The sequence below is a fragment of the Triturus cristatus genome, chromosome 12 (assembly GCF_964204655.1).
Source record: "Triturus cristatus chromosome 12, aTriCri1.1, whole genome shotgun sequence".
Taxonomy (NCBI): Eukaryota; Metazoa; Chordata; class Amphibia; order Caudata; family Salamandridae; genus Triturus; species Triturus cristatus.
Genome location: NC_140595.1, coordinates 65,034,057 through 65,050,528, shown reverse-complemented (window position 1 = coordinate 65,050,528; position 16,472 = coordinate 65,034,057). Strand labels below are relative to the sequence as shown.

At 45.7% G+C, this 16,472-nt stretch overlaps 1 protein-coding gene across 1 annotated transcript in view; it reads right to left on the bottom strand.

Annotated features, from left to right (window-relative positions):
• MUC16 (mucin 16, cell surface associated) overlaps nucleotides 1-16,472 on the bottom strand; it is a 245,625-nt gene that overhangs the window by 159,785 nt on the left and 69,368 nt on the right. Inside the window, exons 4-6 of the mRNA XM_085637002.1 lie at nucleotides 13,070-16,392; nucleotides 7,926-12,922; nucleotides 2,044-7,709 (exon numbers count right to left, since the gene is read on the bottom strand). Of these exons, the coding sequence (XP_085493128.1) occupies nucleotides 2,044-7,709; nucleotides 7,926-12,922; nucleotides 13,070-16,392 (13,986 nt within the window). The remainder of the gene's footprint in view (nucleotides 1-2,043; nucleotides 7,710-7,925; nucleotides 12,923-13,069; nucleotides 16,393-16,472) is intronic.

The window sequence follows — 16,472 nt, the reverse complement described above, 5'->3', positions numbered from 1 at the left end:
CTATATTACAAGTACCAAAAACGGATATCACATCCGCTATATTACAAGTACCATAGGCGGATATCACATCCGCTATATTACAAGTACCATAGGCTACAATGCACTTGGAAAACAGCGTATGGGAAATCCGCCGCATTTGTGATGGCGTACCCTAGCCACTAAATTCTAAATAAAGCCCTTAAACATGAAAGGGTCAAGGATTTCAATTTGTGTTTCAGAACGAAGTAGGTTCAAATCCAATTTTGTTGTACTTTTATGCAATGTTTCTTGTTTGTGTTTAAAAAGCTTTATTGAGTATATAATTAGCAAGAGATGACAATTCACATCGAGCTACTCATTCCAATATAATAACTATAGTCACCAAAATTAAAAGATGAACATGTGAACTAAGTAAAGTCAAACCAATCCTTACACTCTCAAGGAGAATTTGTTTTTTACTATTTATGAAAAGAAAAGGAAAAAATCAGGTGGAGTAAAATTTAAGAGGGGCCAACTTATCTTCGATACTAATATAGTATCATTGAAGCATAATATAAATACTAAAAGGATTACCCAGGTAGCTGATAACAGTGAGTATTTCAAACCAAAGGAGAAAGGTTATATCTTCATGAAGGCTAACAAACCTCGTTGCTGAAAAAACGAATTCTTTGACATTGTGACTAATTAGTTCATATAAGTATGATGTCATCATGGGTACATGCAACAGATTTCTCCTTACTCCTAACTTGAATGCACATATATTCTCTGTAGTTATAGCAGTCACTATTCCACCAGGCCTTCTAAGATAGTGCACTAGCATTTTTCCAACTAGTCGTAATTAACTGCAGAGCTAAGGCTAACCATGCGTCTGTAAATTTTACTACTAGATCCCGAATCCAATCAATCATTTGATGATGCACCTAAAATGATATTGGAGAAAAATAATGGAAGAGACACATTAAAAATCTCATTAATCTTGGCTCAGACATTTGTCCAAAAACTAAAAACGAGGGCTTTCTAGATTATCCACTCCATGAAATATTCACTAAACAAAACAAAAAAGATGCATTATTATGCTACCAAGCAGCTGGGTGCATAGAAACCCTAAGAAAACATGCATACGGGATTGTGACCAGAAGTTCACCACTGGCAGAAAACTAAAAAAGGTTGGTCACAGTCGGGGATCCATTCTAAATCTGCACATTATACCGATTAGAATAAATACCATTTTGACCTCAGGTGTAGTCATTAGTCCTAATATATCACAAGGAGGATGCTCAGCGTGTTAAATGTTTACTGCCGACAGGTGTAGTAGTCTGATGATCATACGTGTGGATTCCAATATTTCAGACTAGCATTCCATTCTTCAGAGGCTGGTAAATTAAGTACCTGTGGTATTCTGTGTTACTGTGCTTCATGCACGAGTGAGTTAGGGCATGGACTGTGTGATGTCATTGTGTAAAATGTTCCACCTGGCTGAGCAAGGTACACATAGTTTCCAGTGGGGCTTCTGCCTTTAACCTGATACATAAAGTAAAGAACTCGAAATCTGACTTTAAGAGATTTATGCGTCACATTGTAACTTGCATTACAACATTACTGTAATTTGGGTAGTAGTAATTTCTGTTATTAAAAATGCTTTAAAATAGCAGAAGAGAGGAACGAAGGTTGCTTTCAAACACTTTCCACTATACTTGACCATAGACAAACTCCAAAGTCGAGGTGGAGATCTCCCTATGGCAAAGTATAGGAAAAGTCAAAAATGTTTGGTAAACTTTTACAAGCATGCATGGTAGATGAAATAATAGAATACATTTAGGAACCCCATAGAGTGACATCTTTGAGCAGCTGTTAGCCTAGCATAAAATTATTCAACAAGCCACCTTCCTTGACTTAAAGGTATTTGGATTTTAAAAAACTCTTGTAAAAATGTATATTTGGAAATGTGTTTTGAGAAATTCTGACTTAAATCTCAAATACCATAATTATTTCCCAAAGGTATTGTGTCCCGAAGCAAAAGTAATACTTCCATCAATTAATTACATAAAAACTGTTTTCCCTCACCTGCAGCAGATGTTGGCAACTTGGTGGTCATTGGAGATGCTGATGTGGTCCCTGAAGATGGTATTGCTGGGGTCGTGTTCTTAACAGATGTTAGAGCTGGTGGTGTGGTTGCTGAAATTAATGTGGTAGTCTCTCCACTGCTTAGAGATGCTGCAGTTGTTGTGGTAGTGTCTTCACTTGCTGACTTTGGCATTGTGGTTTTTGCTTGTGCAGCTGCTGTTGTGATTGGTAGAGCTGCTGTGGTACTTTCTCCACTAATTGTTGATGCTGTTGTTGGAGTCTGCACAGCTGTTGTTGTGGCTCCAGTAATTGTGGTTAACTGTGCACTGGCTGTTGGGAGATTTATTGGTGTGATTGGTGCAGATGTGGTTGTAGCACTCAATGTGGTTACGTGTGCACTTGTCAGTGGTGCTGTTGTGGTGGTTGTGACAGCTGATGTTGCTGCAGTGGTTATTGTAGTCTCTGCACTTGATGATGGCATTGTTGTTGTTGTCTGTTGAGCTGCTGTTGTGACAGATGGAGCTGTTGTGGTGCTCAGTGCAATTGCTGCTGATACAGTTGTGATCTGTACAGGTGCTGATGTGGCTCCTGCACTGGTTATAGTAGTATCTGCACTTGATGTTGATCCAGTTGCTGTTGTTGTCGGTGGAGCTGTTGTTTCTGCAGATGATGTGGTCGTTTGTGCACTAGTTGTTGGTGTTGCTGTGGTGGTTGTGGCAGCTGTTGTTGCTGCAGTGTTTATTGTAGTCTCTGCACTTGATGATGGCACTGTTGATGTCATTTGCTGAGCTGCTGTTGCAGTTGGTGGCGCTGCTGTGGTACTCGCTGAATTTGTCGTAGGTACAGGTGTTGTCTGAGAAGCTGTGGAAGTGGCAGGTAGTGTTGCTATAGTAGTTTGTGACATGGTTATTGATCCTGGCATCGTTGTGGATGGTGCAGCTGTGGTTCCTGCAGTGGATGTGGTAGTAATCTCTGCACTAGTTAGTGATGGTGTTGTACTGGCTGTGGGAGCTGATGTTGTTGCTGCAGTGGTTATTGCATTCTCTGCACTTGATGATGGCATTGTTGTTGTTGTCTGTTGAGCTGCTGTTGTGACAGATGAAGCTGTTGTGGTGCTCAGGGCACCTGTTGCTGATACAGTTGTGGTCAGTACAGGTGTTGATGTGGCTCCTGCAGTTGTTATAGTAGTCTCTGCACTTGTTGTTGATGCAGTTGATGTGGTGCTCAATGCAATTGTGGCTCCTGCAGTTGTTACAGTAGTCTCTGCACTAGTAGCTGTTCCTGTTGTTGTCGGTGGAGCTGTTGTTTCTGCAGATGATGTGGTAGTTTCTGCACCAGTTAGTGGTGCTCCTGTGGTAGTTGTGGCAGCCGTTGTTGCTGCAGTGGTTATTGTACTCTCTGCACTTGATGATGGCATTGTTGATGTCATTTGCTGAGCTACTGTTGCACTTGGTGGCGCTGTTGTGGTACTCGCTGCACTTGTCGTAGGTAGATGTGTTGTCTGAGAAGCTGAAGTAGTGGCAGCTGCTGTTGTGATAGTAGTTTCTGACATAATTGTTGATCCTGGCATTGTTCTGGATGGTGCAGCTGTTGTTCCTGCAGTGGATGTGGTAGTAGTCTCTACACTAGTTAGTGCTGCGGTTGTTGAGTCTGTGGGAGATGATGTTGTTGCTGCAGTGGTTATTGTAGTGTCTGCACTTGATGATGGCATTGTTGTTGTTGTTTGTTGAGCAGCTGTTGTGACAGAAGGAGCTGTTGTGGTGCTCAGTGCACTTGTTGCTGATACAGTTGTGGTCTGTACAGCTGTTGATGTGGCTCTTGCAGTTGTTACAGTAGTCTCTGCACTTGTTGTTGATCCACTTGCTGTATTTGTCGGTGGAGCTGTTGTTTCTTCAGATGGTGTGGTAGGTTGTGCACTAGTTAGTGGTGTTGCTGTGTTGGTTGTGGCAGCTGTTGTTGCTGCAGTGGTTATTGTAGTCTCTGCACTTGATGGCATTGTTGATGTCATTTCTTGAGCTGCTGTTGCACTTGGTGGTGCTGTTGGTGGTGCTGTTGTACTCGCTGAACTTGTCGTAGGTAGAGGTGTCCTCTGAGAAGCTGTAGTAGTGGCAGCTGGTGTTGTTATAGTAGTTTCTGACATAGTTGTTGATCCTGTCATTGTTGTGGATTGTGCAGCTGTGGTTCCTGCAGCGGATGTAGTAGTAATCTCTGCACTAGTTAGTGATGCTGTTGTACTGGCTGTGGGAGCTGATGTTGTTGCTGCAGTGGTTATTGTAGTCTCTGCACTTGATGATAGCATTGTTGTTGTCTGTTGAGCTGCTGTTGTGACAGATGGAGCTGTTGTGGTGCTCAGTGCACTTGTTTCTGATACAGTGGTGGTCTGTACAGGTGTTAATGTGGCTCCTGCAGTTGTTATAGTAGTCTCTGAACTTGTTGTTGATGTGGTGCTCAGTGCAGTTGTGGCTCCTGCAGTTGTTACAGTAGTCTCTGCACTATTTGTTGTTCCTATTGCTGTTGTTGTCAGTGAAGCTGTTGTTTCTGCAGATGATGTGATAGTTTGAGCACTAGTTAGTGGTGGTGCTGTGGTGGTTGTGGCAGCTGTTGTTGCTGCTGTGGTTATAGTAGTCTCTGCACTTGATGGCATTGTTGATGTAATTTGCTGAGCTTCTGTTGCACTTGGTGGTGCTGTTGTGGTACTAGCTGCACTTGTCGTATGTATAGGTGTTGTCTGAGAAGCTGCAGTAGGGGCAGCTGTTATTGTTATAGTAGTTTCTGACATAGGTGTTGATCCTGGCATTGTTGTGGATGGTGCAGCTGTGGTTCCTGCAGTGGATGTGGTGGTAATCTCTGCACTAATTAGTGATGCTGTTGTACTGGCTGTGGGAGCTGATGTTGCTGCAGTGGTTATTGTAGTATCTGCACTTGATGATGGCATTGTTGTTGTTGTCTGTTGAGCTGCTGTTGTGACAGATGGGGTTGTTGTGGTGCTCAGTACCCTTGTTGCTGATACAGTTGTGGTCTGTACAGGTGTTGATGTGGATCCTGCAGTTGTTATAGTAGTCTCTGCACTTGTTGTTGATCCAGTTGCTGTTGTTGTCAGTGGAGCTGTTGTTTCTGCAGATGACGTGGTAGTTTGTGCACTAGTTAGCGCTGCTGCTGGTGTGGTTGTGGCAGCTGTTGTCGCTGCAGTGGTATCTGTGGTCTCTGGGGTTGATGATGGCATTGTTGATGTCATTTGCTGAGCTACTGTTGTACTTGGTGGCGCTGTTGTGGTACTCGCTGCACTTGTCGTAGGTACAGGTGTTGTCTGAGAAGCTGTAGTTGTGGCAGCTGGTGTTGTTATAGTAGTTTCTGACATCGTTGTTGATCTAGGCATTGTTGTGGATGGTGCAGCTGTTGTTCCTGCAGTGGATGTGGTAGTAGTCTCTGCACTAGTTAGTGATGCTGTTGTGCTGGCTGTGGGAGTTGACGTTGTTGCTGCAGTGGTTATTGTAGTATCTGCACTTGATGATGGCATTGTTGTTGTTGTCGGTTGAGCTGCTGTTGTGACAGATGGAGGTGTTGTGGTGCTCAGTGCACTTGTTGCTGATACAGTTGTGGTCTGTACAGGTGTTGATATGGTTCCTTCAGTTGTTATAGTAGTCTCTGCTCTTGTTGGTGTAGTTGATGTGGTGCTCAGTGCAGTTGTGGCTCCTGCGGTTGTTACAGTAGTCTCTCCACTAGTTATTGTTCCTATTGCTGTTGTTGTCGGTGGAGCTGTTGTTTCTGCAGATGATGTGGTAGTTTGAGCACTAGTTAGTGGTGTTGCTGAGGAGGTTGTGGCAGGTGTTGTTTCTGCAATGGTGATTGTAGTCTCTGCACTTGATGGCATTGTTGATGTCATTTGCTGAGCTGCTGTTGCATTTGGTGGTGCTGTTGTGGTACTCGCTGCACTTGTCGTAGGTAGAGGTGTTGTCTGAGAAGCTGCAGCAGTGGCGGATGGTGTTGTTATTGTAGTTTCTGACATAGTTGTTGATCCTGGCATTGTTGTGGATGGTGATGCTGTAGTTCCTGCAGTGGATGTGGTAGTAATCTCTGCACTAGTTAGTGATGCTGTTGTACTGGCTGTGGGAGCTAATGTTGTTGCTGCAGTAGTTATTGTAGTCTCTGCACTTGATGATGGCATTGTTGTTGTTGTTTGTTGAGCAGCTGTTGTGACAGATGGAGCTGTTGTGGTGCTCAGTGCACTTGTTGCTGTTACAGTTGTTGTCTGTACTGGTGTTGATGTGGCTCCTGCAGTTGTTATAGTAGTCTCTGCACTTGTTGTTGAATCAGTTGATGTGGTGCTCAGTGCAGTTGTGGCTCCTGCAGTTGTTACAGTAGTCTCTGCACTAGTTGTTGTTCCTATTGCTGTTGTTGTCGGCGGAGCTGTTGTTTCTGCAGATGATGTAGTAGTTTGAGCACTAGTTAGTGGTGTTGCTGTGGTGGTTGTGGCAGCTGTTGTTGCTGCAGTGGTTATTGTAGTCTCTGCACTTGATGGCACTGTTGATGTCATTTGCTGAGCTGCTGTTGCACTTGGTGGTGCTGTTGTGGTACTCGCTGCACTTGTCGTAGGTACAGGTGTTGTCTGAGAAGCGGCAGTAGTGGCAGCTGGTGTTGTTATAGTAGTTTCTGAAATAGTTGTTGATCCTGGCATTGTTGTGGATGGTGCATCTGTGGTTCCTGCAGTGGATGTGGTAGTAATCTCTGCACTAGTTAGTGATGCTGCTGTACTGGCTGTAGGAGCTGATGTTGTTGCTGCAGTGGTTATTGTAGTATCTGCACTTGATGATGGCATTGGTGTTGTCTGTTGAGCTGCTGTTGTGACAGATGGAGGTGTTGTGGTGCTCAGTGCACTTGTTGCTGATACAGTTGTGGTCTGTACAGGTGTTGATATGGTTGCTTCAGTTGTTATAGTAGTCTCTGCTCTTGTTGATGTAGTTGACGTGGTGCTCAGTGCACTTGTGGCTCCTGCAGTTGTTACAGTAGTCTCTGCACCCGTTGTTGTTCCTATTGCTGTTGTTGTCGGTGGAGCTGTTGTTTCTGCAGATGATGTGGTAGTTTGAGCACTAGTTAGTGGTGTTGCTGTGGTGGTTGTGGCAGGTGTTGTTGCTGCAGAGGTTATTGTAGTCTCTGCACTTGATGGCATTGTTGATGTAATTTGCGGAGCTGCTGTTTCACTTGGTGGTGCTGTTGTGGTACTCGCTGCACTTGTCGTAGGTACAGGTGTTGCCTGAGAAGCTGCAGTAGTGGCAGCTGGTGTTCTTATAGTAGTTTCTGAAATAGTTGTTGATCCTGGCATTGTTGTGGATGGTGCAGCTGTGGTTCCTGCAGTGGATGTGGTAGTAATATCTGCACTAGTTGGTGATGCTGTTGTACTGGCTGTGGGAGCTGATGTTGTTGCTGCAGTGGTTATTGTAGTGTCTGCACTTGATGATAGCATTGTTGTTGTTGTCTGTTGAGCTGCTGTTGTGACAGATGGGGTTGTTGTGGTGCTCAGTACACTTGTTGCTGATATAGTTGTGGTCTGTACAGATGTTGATGTGGATCCTGCAGTTGATATAGTAGTCTCCGCACGTGTTGTTGATCCAGTTGCTGTTGTTGTCAGTGGAGCTGTTGTTTCTGCAGATGATGTGGTAGTTTGTGCACTAGTTAGCGCTGCTGCTGGTGTGGTTGTGGCAGCTGTTGTCGCTGCAGTGGTAGCTGTAGTCTCTGCGGTTGATGATGGCATTGTTGATGTCATTTGCTGAGCTACTGTTGTACTTGGTGGCGCTGTTGTGGTACTCGCTGCACTTGTCGTAGGTACAGGTGTTGTCTGAGAAGCTGTAGTTGTGGCAGCTGGTGTTGTTATAGCAGTTTCTGACATAGTTGTTGATCCTGTCATTGTTGTGGATTGTGCAGCTGTGGTTCCTGCAGTGGATGTAGTAGTAATCTCTGCACTAGTTAGTGATGCTGTTGTACTGGCTGTGGGAGCTGATGTTGTTGCTGCAGTGGTTATTGTAGTCTCTGCACTTGATGATAGCATTGTTGTTGTCTGTTGAGCTGCTGTTGTGACAGATGGAGGTGTTGTGGTGCTCAGTGCACTCGTTGCTGATACAGTTGTCGTCTGTACTGGTGTTGATGTGGCTCCTGCAGTTGTTATAGTAGTCTCTGCACTTGTTGTTGATGGTGTTGATGTGGTGCTCAGTGCAGTTGTGGCTCCTGCAGTTGTTACAGTAGTCTCTGCATTAGTTGTTGTTCCTATTGCTGTTGTTGTCGGTGGAGCTGTTGTTTCTGCAGATGATGTGGTAGTTTGAGCACTAGTTAGTGGTGTTGCTGTGGTGGTTGTGGCAGGTGTTGTTGCTGTAGTGGTAATTGTAGTCTCTGCACTTGATGGCATTGTTGATGTAATTTGCGGAGCTGCTGTTGCACTTGGTGGTGCTGTTGTGGTACTCGCTGCACTTGTTGTAGGTACAGGTGTTGCCTGAGAAGCTGCAGTAGTGGCAGCTGGTGTTTTTATAGTAGTTTCTGAAATAGTTGTTGATCCTGGCATTGTTGTGGATGGTGCAGCTGTGGTTCCTGCAGTGGATATGGTAGTAATCTCTGCACTAGTTAGTGATGCTGTTGTACTGGCTGAGGGAGCTGATGTTGTCGCTGCAGTGGTTATTGTAGTATCTGCACTTGAGGATGGCATTGTTGTTGTTGTCTGTTGAGCTGCTGTTGTGACAGATGGGGTTGTTGTGGTGCTCAGTACACTTGTTGCTGATATAGTTGTGGTCTGTACAGGTGTTGATGTGGTTCCTTCAGTTGTTATAGTAGTCTCTGCTCTTGTTGATGTAGTTGATGTGGTGCTCAGTGCAGTTGTGGCTCCTGCAGTTGTTACAGTAGTCTCTGCACTAGTTGTTGTTCCTATTGCTGTTGTTGTCGGTGGAGCTGTTGTTTCTGCAGATGATGTGGTAGTTTGAGCACTAGTTAGTGATGTTGCTGTGGTGGTTGTGGCAGGTGTTGTTGCTGCAGTGGTTATTGTAGTCTCTGCACTTGATGGCACTCTTGATGTCATTTGCTGAGCTGCTGTTGCACTTGGTGGTGCTGTTGTGGTACTCGCTGCATTGGTCGTAGGTACAGGTGTTGCCTGAGAAGCTGCAGTAGTGGCAGCTGGTGTTGTTATAGTAGTTTCTGAAATAGTTGTTGATCCTGGCATTGTGAATGGTGCAGCTGTGGTTCCTGCAGTGGATGTGGTAGTAATCTCTGCACTAGTTAGTGATGCTGTTGTACTGGCTGTGGGAGCTGATGTTGTTGCTGCAGTGGTTATTGTAGTATCTGCACTTGATGATGGCATTGTTGTTGTTGTCTGTTGAGCTGGTGTTGTGACAGATGGGGTTGTTGTGGTGCTCGGTACACTTGTTGCTGATATAGTTGTGGTCTGTACAGGTGTTGATGTGGATCCTGCAGTTGATATAGTAGTCTCCGCACGTGTTGTTGATCCAGTTGCTGTTGTTGTCAGTGGAGCTGTTGTTTCTGCAGATGATGTGGTAGTTTGTGCACTAGTTAGCGCTGCTGCTGGTGTGGTTGTGGCAGCTGTTGTCGCTGCAGTGGTAACTGTAGTCTCTGCGGTTGATGATGGCATTGTTGATGTCATTTGCTGAGCTACTGTTGTACTTGGTGGCGCTGTTGTGGTACTCGCTGCACTTCTCGTAGGTACAGGTGTTGTCTGAGAAGCTGTAGTTGTGGCACCTGGTGTTGTTATAGCAGTTTCTGAGATAGTTGTTGATCCTGTCATTGTTGTGGATTGTGCAGCTGTGGTTCCTGCAGTGGATGTAGTAGTAATCTCTGCACTAGTTAGTGATGCTGTTGTACTGGCTGTGGGAGCTGATGTTGTTGCTGCAGTGGTTATTGTAGTCTCTGCACTTGATGATAGCATTGTTGTTGTCTGTTGAGCTGCTGTTGTGACAGATGGAGGTGTTGTGGTGCTCAGTGCACTCGTTGCTGATACAGTTGTCGTCTGTACTGGTGTTGATGTGGCTCCTGCAGTTGTTATAGTAGTCTCTGCACTTGTTGTTGATGGTGTTGATGTGGTGCTCAGTGCAGTTGTGGCTCCTGCAGTTGTTACAGTAGTCTCTGCACTAGTTGTTGTTCCTATTGCTGTTGTTGTCGGTGGAGCTGTTGTTTCTGCAGATGATGTGGTAGTTTGAGCACTAGTTAGTGGTGTTGCTGTGGTGGTTGTGGCAGGTGTTGTTGCTGTAGTGGTTATTGTAGTCTCTGCACTTGATGGCATTGTTGATGTAATTTGCGGAGCTGCTGTTGCACTTGGTGGTGCTGTTGTGGTACTCGCTGCACTTGTCGTAGGTACAGGTGTTGCCTGAGAAGCTGCAGTAGTGGCAGCTGGTGTTGTTATAGTAGTTTCTGAAATAGTTGTTGATCCTGGCATTGTTGTGGATGGTGCAGCTGTGGTTTCTGCAGTGGATGTGGTAGTAATCTCTGCACTAGTTAGTGATGCTGTTGTACTGGCTGTGGGAGCTGATGTTGTTGCTGCAGTGGTTATTGTAGTATCTGCACTTGATGATGGCATTGTTGTTGTTGTCTGGTGAGCTGCTGTTGTGACAGATGGGGTTGTTGTGGTGCTCAGTACACTTGTTGCTGATATAGTTGTGGTCTGTACAGGGTTTGATGTGGTTCCTTCAGTTGTTATAGTAGTCTCTGCTCTTGTTGATGTAGTTGATGTGGTGCTCAGTGCAGTTGTGGCTCCTGCAGTTGTTACAGTAGTCTCTGCACTAGTTGTTGTTCCTATTGCTGTTGTTGTCGGTGGAGCTGTTGTTTCTGCAGATGATGTGGTAGTTTGAGCACTAGTTAGTGATGTTGCTGTGGTGGTTGTGGCAGGTGTTGTTGCTGCAGTGGTTATTGTAGTCTCTGCACTTGATGGCACTCTTGATGTCATTTGCTGAGCTGCTGTTGCACTTGGTGGTGCTGTTGTGGTACTCGCTGCATTGGTCGTAGGTACAGGTGTTGCCTGAGAAGCTGCAGTAGTGGCAGCTGGTGTTGTTATAGTAGTTTCTGAAATAGTTGTTGATCCTGGCATTGTGAATGGTGCAGCTGTGGTTCCTGCAGTGGATGTGGTAGTAATCTCTGCACTAGTTAGTGATGCTGTTGTACTGGCTGTGGGAGCTGATGTTGTTGCTGCAGTGGTTATTGTAGTATCTGCACTTGATGATGGCATTGTTGTTGTTGTCTGTTGAGCTGGTGTTGTGACAGATGGGGTTGTTGTGGTGCTCGGTACACTTGTTGCTGATATAGTTGTGGTCTGTACAGGTGTTGATGTGGATCCTGCAGTTGATATAGTAGTCTCCGCACGTGTTGTTGATCCAGTTGCTGTTGTTGTCAGTGGAGCTGTTGTTTCTGCAGATGATGTGGTAGTTTGTGCACTAGTTAGCGCTGCTGCTGGTGTGGTTGTGGCAGCTGTTGTCGCTGCAGTGGTAACTGTAGTCTCTGCGGTTGATGATGGCATTGTTGATGTCATTTGCTGAGCTACTGTTGTACTTGGTGGCGCTGTTGTGGTACTCGCTGCACTTCTCGTAGGTACAGGTGTTGTCTGAGAAGCTGTAGTTGTGGCACCTGGTGTTGTTATAGCAGTTTCTGAGATAGTTGTTGATCCTGTCATTGTTGTGGATTGTGCAGCTGTGGTTCCTGCAGTGGATGTAGTAGTAATCTCTGCACTAGTTAGTGATGCTGTTGTACTGGCTGTGGGAGCTGATGTTGTTGCTGCAGTGGTTATTGTAGTCTCTGCACTTGATGATAGCATTGTTGTTGTCTGTTGAGCTGCTGTTGTGACAGATGGAGGTGTTGTGGTGCTCAGTGCACTCGTTGCTGATACAGTTGTCGTCTGTACTGGTGTTGATGTGGCTCCTGCAGTTGTTATAGTAGTCTCTGCACTTGTTGTTGATGGTGTTGATGTGGTGCTCAGTGCAGTTGTGGCTCCTGCAGTTGTTACAGTAGTCTCTGCACTAGTTGTTGTTCCTATTGCTGTTGTTGTCGGTGGAGCTGTTGTTTCTGCAGATGATGTGGTAGTTTGAGCACTAGTTAGTGGTGTTGCTGTGGTGGTTGTGGCAGGTGTTGTTGCTGTAGTGGTTATTGTAGTCTCTGCACTTGATGGCATTGTTGATGTAATTTGCGGAGCTGCTGTTGCACTTGGTGGTGCTGTTGTGGTACTCGCTGCACTTGTCGTAGGTACAGGTGTTGCCTGAGAAGCTGCAGTAGTGGCAGCTGGTGTTGTTATAGTAGTTTCTGAAATAGTTGTTGATCCTGGCATTGTTGTGGATGGTGCAGCTGTGGTTTCTGCAGTGGATGTGGTAGTAATCTCTGCACTAGTTAGTGATGCTGTTGTACTGGCTGTGGGAGCTGATGTTGTTGCTGCAGTGGTTATTGTAGTATCTGCACTTGATGATGGCATTGTTGTTGTTGTCTGGTGAGCTGCTGTTGTGACAGATGGGGTTGTTGTGGTGCTCAGTACACTTGTTGCTGATATAGTTGTGGTCTGTACAGGTGTTGATGTGGTTCCTTCAGTTGTTATAGTAGTCTCTGCTCTTGTTGATGTAGTTGATGTGGTGCTCAGTGCAGTTGTGGCTCCTGCAGTTGTTACAGTAGTCTCTGCACTAGTTGTTGTTCCTATTGCTGTTGTTGTCGGTGGAGCTGTTGTTTCTGCAGATGATGTGGTAGTTTGAGCACTAGTTAGTGATGTTGCTGTGGTGGTTGTGGCAGGTGTTGTTGCTGCAGTGGTTATTGTAGTCTCTGCACTTGATGGCACTGTTGATGTCATTTGCTGAGCTGCTGTTGCACTTGGTGGTGCTGTTGTGGTACTCGCTGCATTGGTCGTAGGTACAGGTGTTGCCTGAGAAGCTGCAGTAGTGGCAGCTGGTGTTGTTATAGTAGTTTCTGAAATAGTTGTTGATCCTGGCATTGTGAATGGTGCAGCTGTGGTTCCTGCAGTGGATGTGGTAGTAATCTCTGCACTAGTTAGTGATGCTGTTGTACTGGCTGTGGGAGCTGATGTTGTTGCTGCAGTGGTTATTGTAGTATCTGCACTTGATGATGGCATTGTTGTTGTTGTCTGTTGAGCTGGTGTTGTGACAGATGGGGTTGTTGTGGTGCTCGGTACACTTGTTGCTGATATAGTTGTGGTCTGTACAGGTGTTGATGTGGATCCTGCAGTTGATATAGTAGTCTCCGCACGTGTTGTTGATCCAGTTGCTGTTGTTGTCAGTGGAGCTGTTGTTTCTGCAGATGATGTGGTAGTTTGTGCACTAGTTAGCGCTGCTGCTGGTGTGGTTGTGGCAGCTGTTGTCGCTGCAGTGGTAACTGTAGTCTCTGCGGTTGATGATGGCATTGTTGATGTCATTTGCTGAGCTACTGTTGTACTTGGTGGCGCTGTTGTGGTACTCGCTGCACTTCTCGTAGGTACAGGTGTTGTCTGAGAAGCTGTAGTTGTGGCACCTGGTGTTGTTATAGCAGTTTCTGAGATAGTTGTTGATCCTGTCATTGTTGTGGATTGTGCAGCTGTGGTTCCTGCAGTGGATGTAGTAGTAATCTCTGCACTAGTTAGTGATGCTGTTGTACTGGCTGTGGGAGCTGATGTTGTTGCTGCAGTGGTTATTGTAGTCTCTGCACTTGATGATAGCATTGTTGTTGTATGTTGAGCTGCTGTTGTGACAGATGGAGGTGTTGTGGTGCTCAGTGCACTCGTTTCTGATACAGTTGTCGTCTGTACTGGTGTTGATGTGGCTCCTGCAGTTGTTATAGTAGTCTCTGCACGTGTTGTTGATGGTGTTGATGTGGTGCTCAGTGCAGTTGTGGCTCCTGCAGTTGTTACAGTAGTCTCTGCACTAGTTGTTGTTCCTATTGCTGTTGTTGTCGGTGGAGCTGTTGTTTCTGCAGATGATGTGGTAGTTTGAGCACTAGTTAGTGGTGTTGCTGTGGTGGTTGTGGCAGGTGTTGTTGCTGTAGTGGTTATTGTAGTCTCTGCACTTGATGGCATTGTTGATGTAATTTGCGGAGCTGCTGTTGCACTTGGTGGTGCTGTTGTGGTACTCGCTGCACTTGTCGTAGGTACAGGTGTTGCCTGAGAAGCTGCAGTAGTGGCAGCTGGTGTTGTTATAGTAGTTTCTGAAATAGTTGTTGATCCTGGCATTGTTGTGGATGGTGCAGCTGTGGTTTCTGCAGTGGATGTGGTAGTAATCTCTGCACTAGTTAGTGATGCTGTTGTACTGGCTGTGGGAGCTGATGTTGTTGCTGCAGTGGTTATTGTAGTATCTGCACTTGATGATGGCATTGTTGTTGTTGTCTGGTGAGCTGCTGTTGTGACAGATGGGGTTGTTGTGGTGCTCAGTACACTTGTTGCTGATATAGTTGTGGTCTGTACAGGTGTTGATGTGGTTCCTTCAGTTGGTATAGTAGTCTCTGCTCTTGTTGATGTAGTTGATGTGGTGCTCAGTGCAGTTGTGGCTCCTGCAGTTGTTACAGTAGTCTCTGCACTAGTTGTTGTTCCTATTGCTGTTGTTGTCGGTGGAGCTGTTGTTTCTGCAGATGATGTGGTAGTTTGAGCACTAGTTAGTGGTGTTGTTGTGGTGGTTGTGGCAGCTGTTGTTGCTGCAGTGGTTATTGTAGTCTCTGCACTTGATGGCATTGTTGATGTAATTTGCGGAGCTGCTGTTGCACTTGGTGGTGCTGTTGTGGTACTCGCTGCACTTGTCGTAGGTACAGGTGTTGTCTGAGAAGCTGCAGTAGTGGCAGCAGGTGTTGTTATAGTAGTTTCTGAAATAGTTGTTGATCCTGGCATTGTTGTTGATGGTGTAGCTGTGGTTCCTGCAGTGGATGTGGTAGTAATCTCTGCACTAGTTAGTGATGCTGTTGTACTGGCTGTGGGAGCTGATGTTGTTGCTGCAGTGGTTATTGTAGTATCTGCACTTGATGATGGCATTGTTGTTGTTGTCTGTTGAGCTGCTGTTGTGACAGATGGGATTGTTGTGGTGCTCAGTACACTTGTTGCTGATATAGTTGTGGTCTGCACAGGTGTTGATGTGGATCCTGCAGTTGTTATAGTAGTCTCTGCACTTGTTGTTGATCCAGTTGCTGTTGTTGTCAGTGGAGCTGTTGTTTCTGCAGATGATGTGGTAGTCTGTGCACTAGTTAGCGCTGCTGCTGGTGTGGTTGTGGCAGCTGTTGTCGCTGCAGTGGTAACTGTAGTCTCTACGGTTGATGATGGCATTGTTGATGTCATTTGCTGAGCTACTGTTGTACTTGGTGCCGCTGTTGTGGTACTCACTGCACTTGTCAAAGGTACAGGTGTTGTCTGAGAAGCTGTAGTTGTGGCAGCTGGTGTTGTTATAGTATTTTCTGACATACTTGTTGATCTAGGCATTGTTGTGGATGGTGCAGCTGTTGTTCCTGCAGTGGATGTGCTAGTAGCCTCTGCACTAGTTAGTGATGCAGCTGTACTGGCTGTGGGAGTTGATGTTGTTGCTGCAGTGGTTATTGTAGTATCTGCACTTGTTGATGGCATTGTTGTTGTTGTCTGTTGAGCAGCTGTTGTGACAGATGGAGCTGTTGTGGTGCTCAGTGCACTCGTTGCTGATACAGTTGTCGTCTGTACTGGTGTTGATGTGGCTCCTGCAGTTGTTATAGTAGTCTCTGCATTTGTTGTTGATGCAGTTGATGTGGTGCTCAGTGCAGTTGTGGCTCCTGCAGTTGTTACAGTAGTCTCTGCACTAGTTGTTGTTCCTATTGCTGTTGTTGTCGGTGGAGCTGTTGTTTCTGCAGATGATGTGGTAGTTTGAGCACTAGTTAGTGGTGTTGTTGTGGTGGTTGTGGCAGCTGTTGTTGCTGCAGTGGTTATTGTAGTCTCTGCACTTGATGGCATTGTTGATGTAATTTGCGGAGCTGCTGTTGCACTTGGTGGTGCTGTTGTGGTACTCGCTGCACTTGTCGTAGGTACAGGTGTTGTCTGAGAAGCTGCAGTAGTGGCAGCAGGTGTTGTTATAGTAGTTTCTGAAATAGTTGTTGATCCTGGCATTGTTGTTGATGGTGTAGCTGTGGTTCCTGCAGTGGATGTGGTAGTAATCTCTGCACTAGTTAGTGATGCTGTTGTACTGGCTGTGGGAGCTGATGTTGTTGCTGCAGTGGTTATTGTAGTATCTGCACTTGATGATGGCATTGTTGTTGTTGTCTGTTGAGCTGCTGTTGTGACAGATGGGGTTGTTGTGGTGCTCAGTACACTTGTTGCTGATATTGTTGTGGTCTGTACAGGTGTTGATGTGGATCCTGTAGTTGGTATAGTAGTCTCTGCACTTGTTGTTGATCCAGTTGCTGTTGTTGTCAGTGGAGCTGTTGTTTCTGCAGATGATGTGGTAGTTTGTGCACTAGTTAGCGCTGCTGCTGGTGTGGTT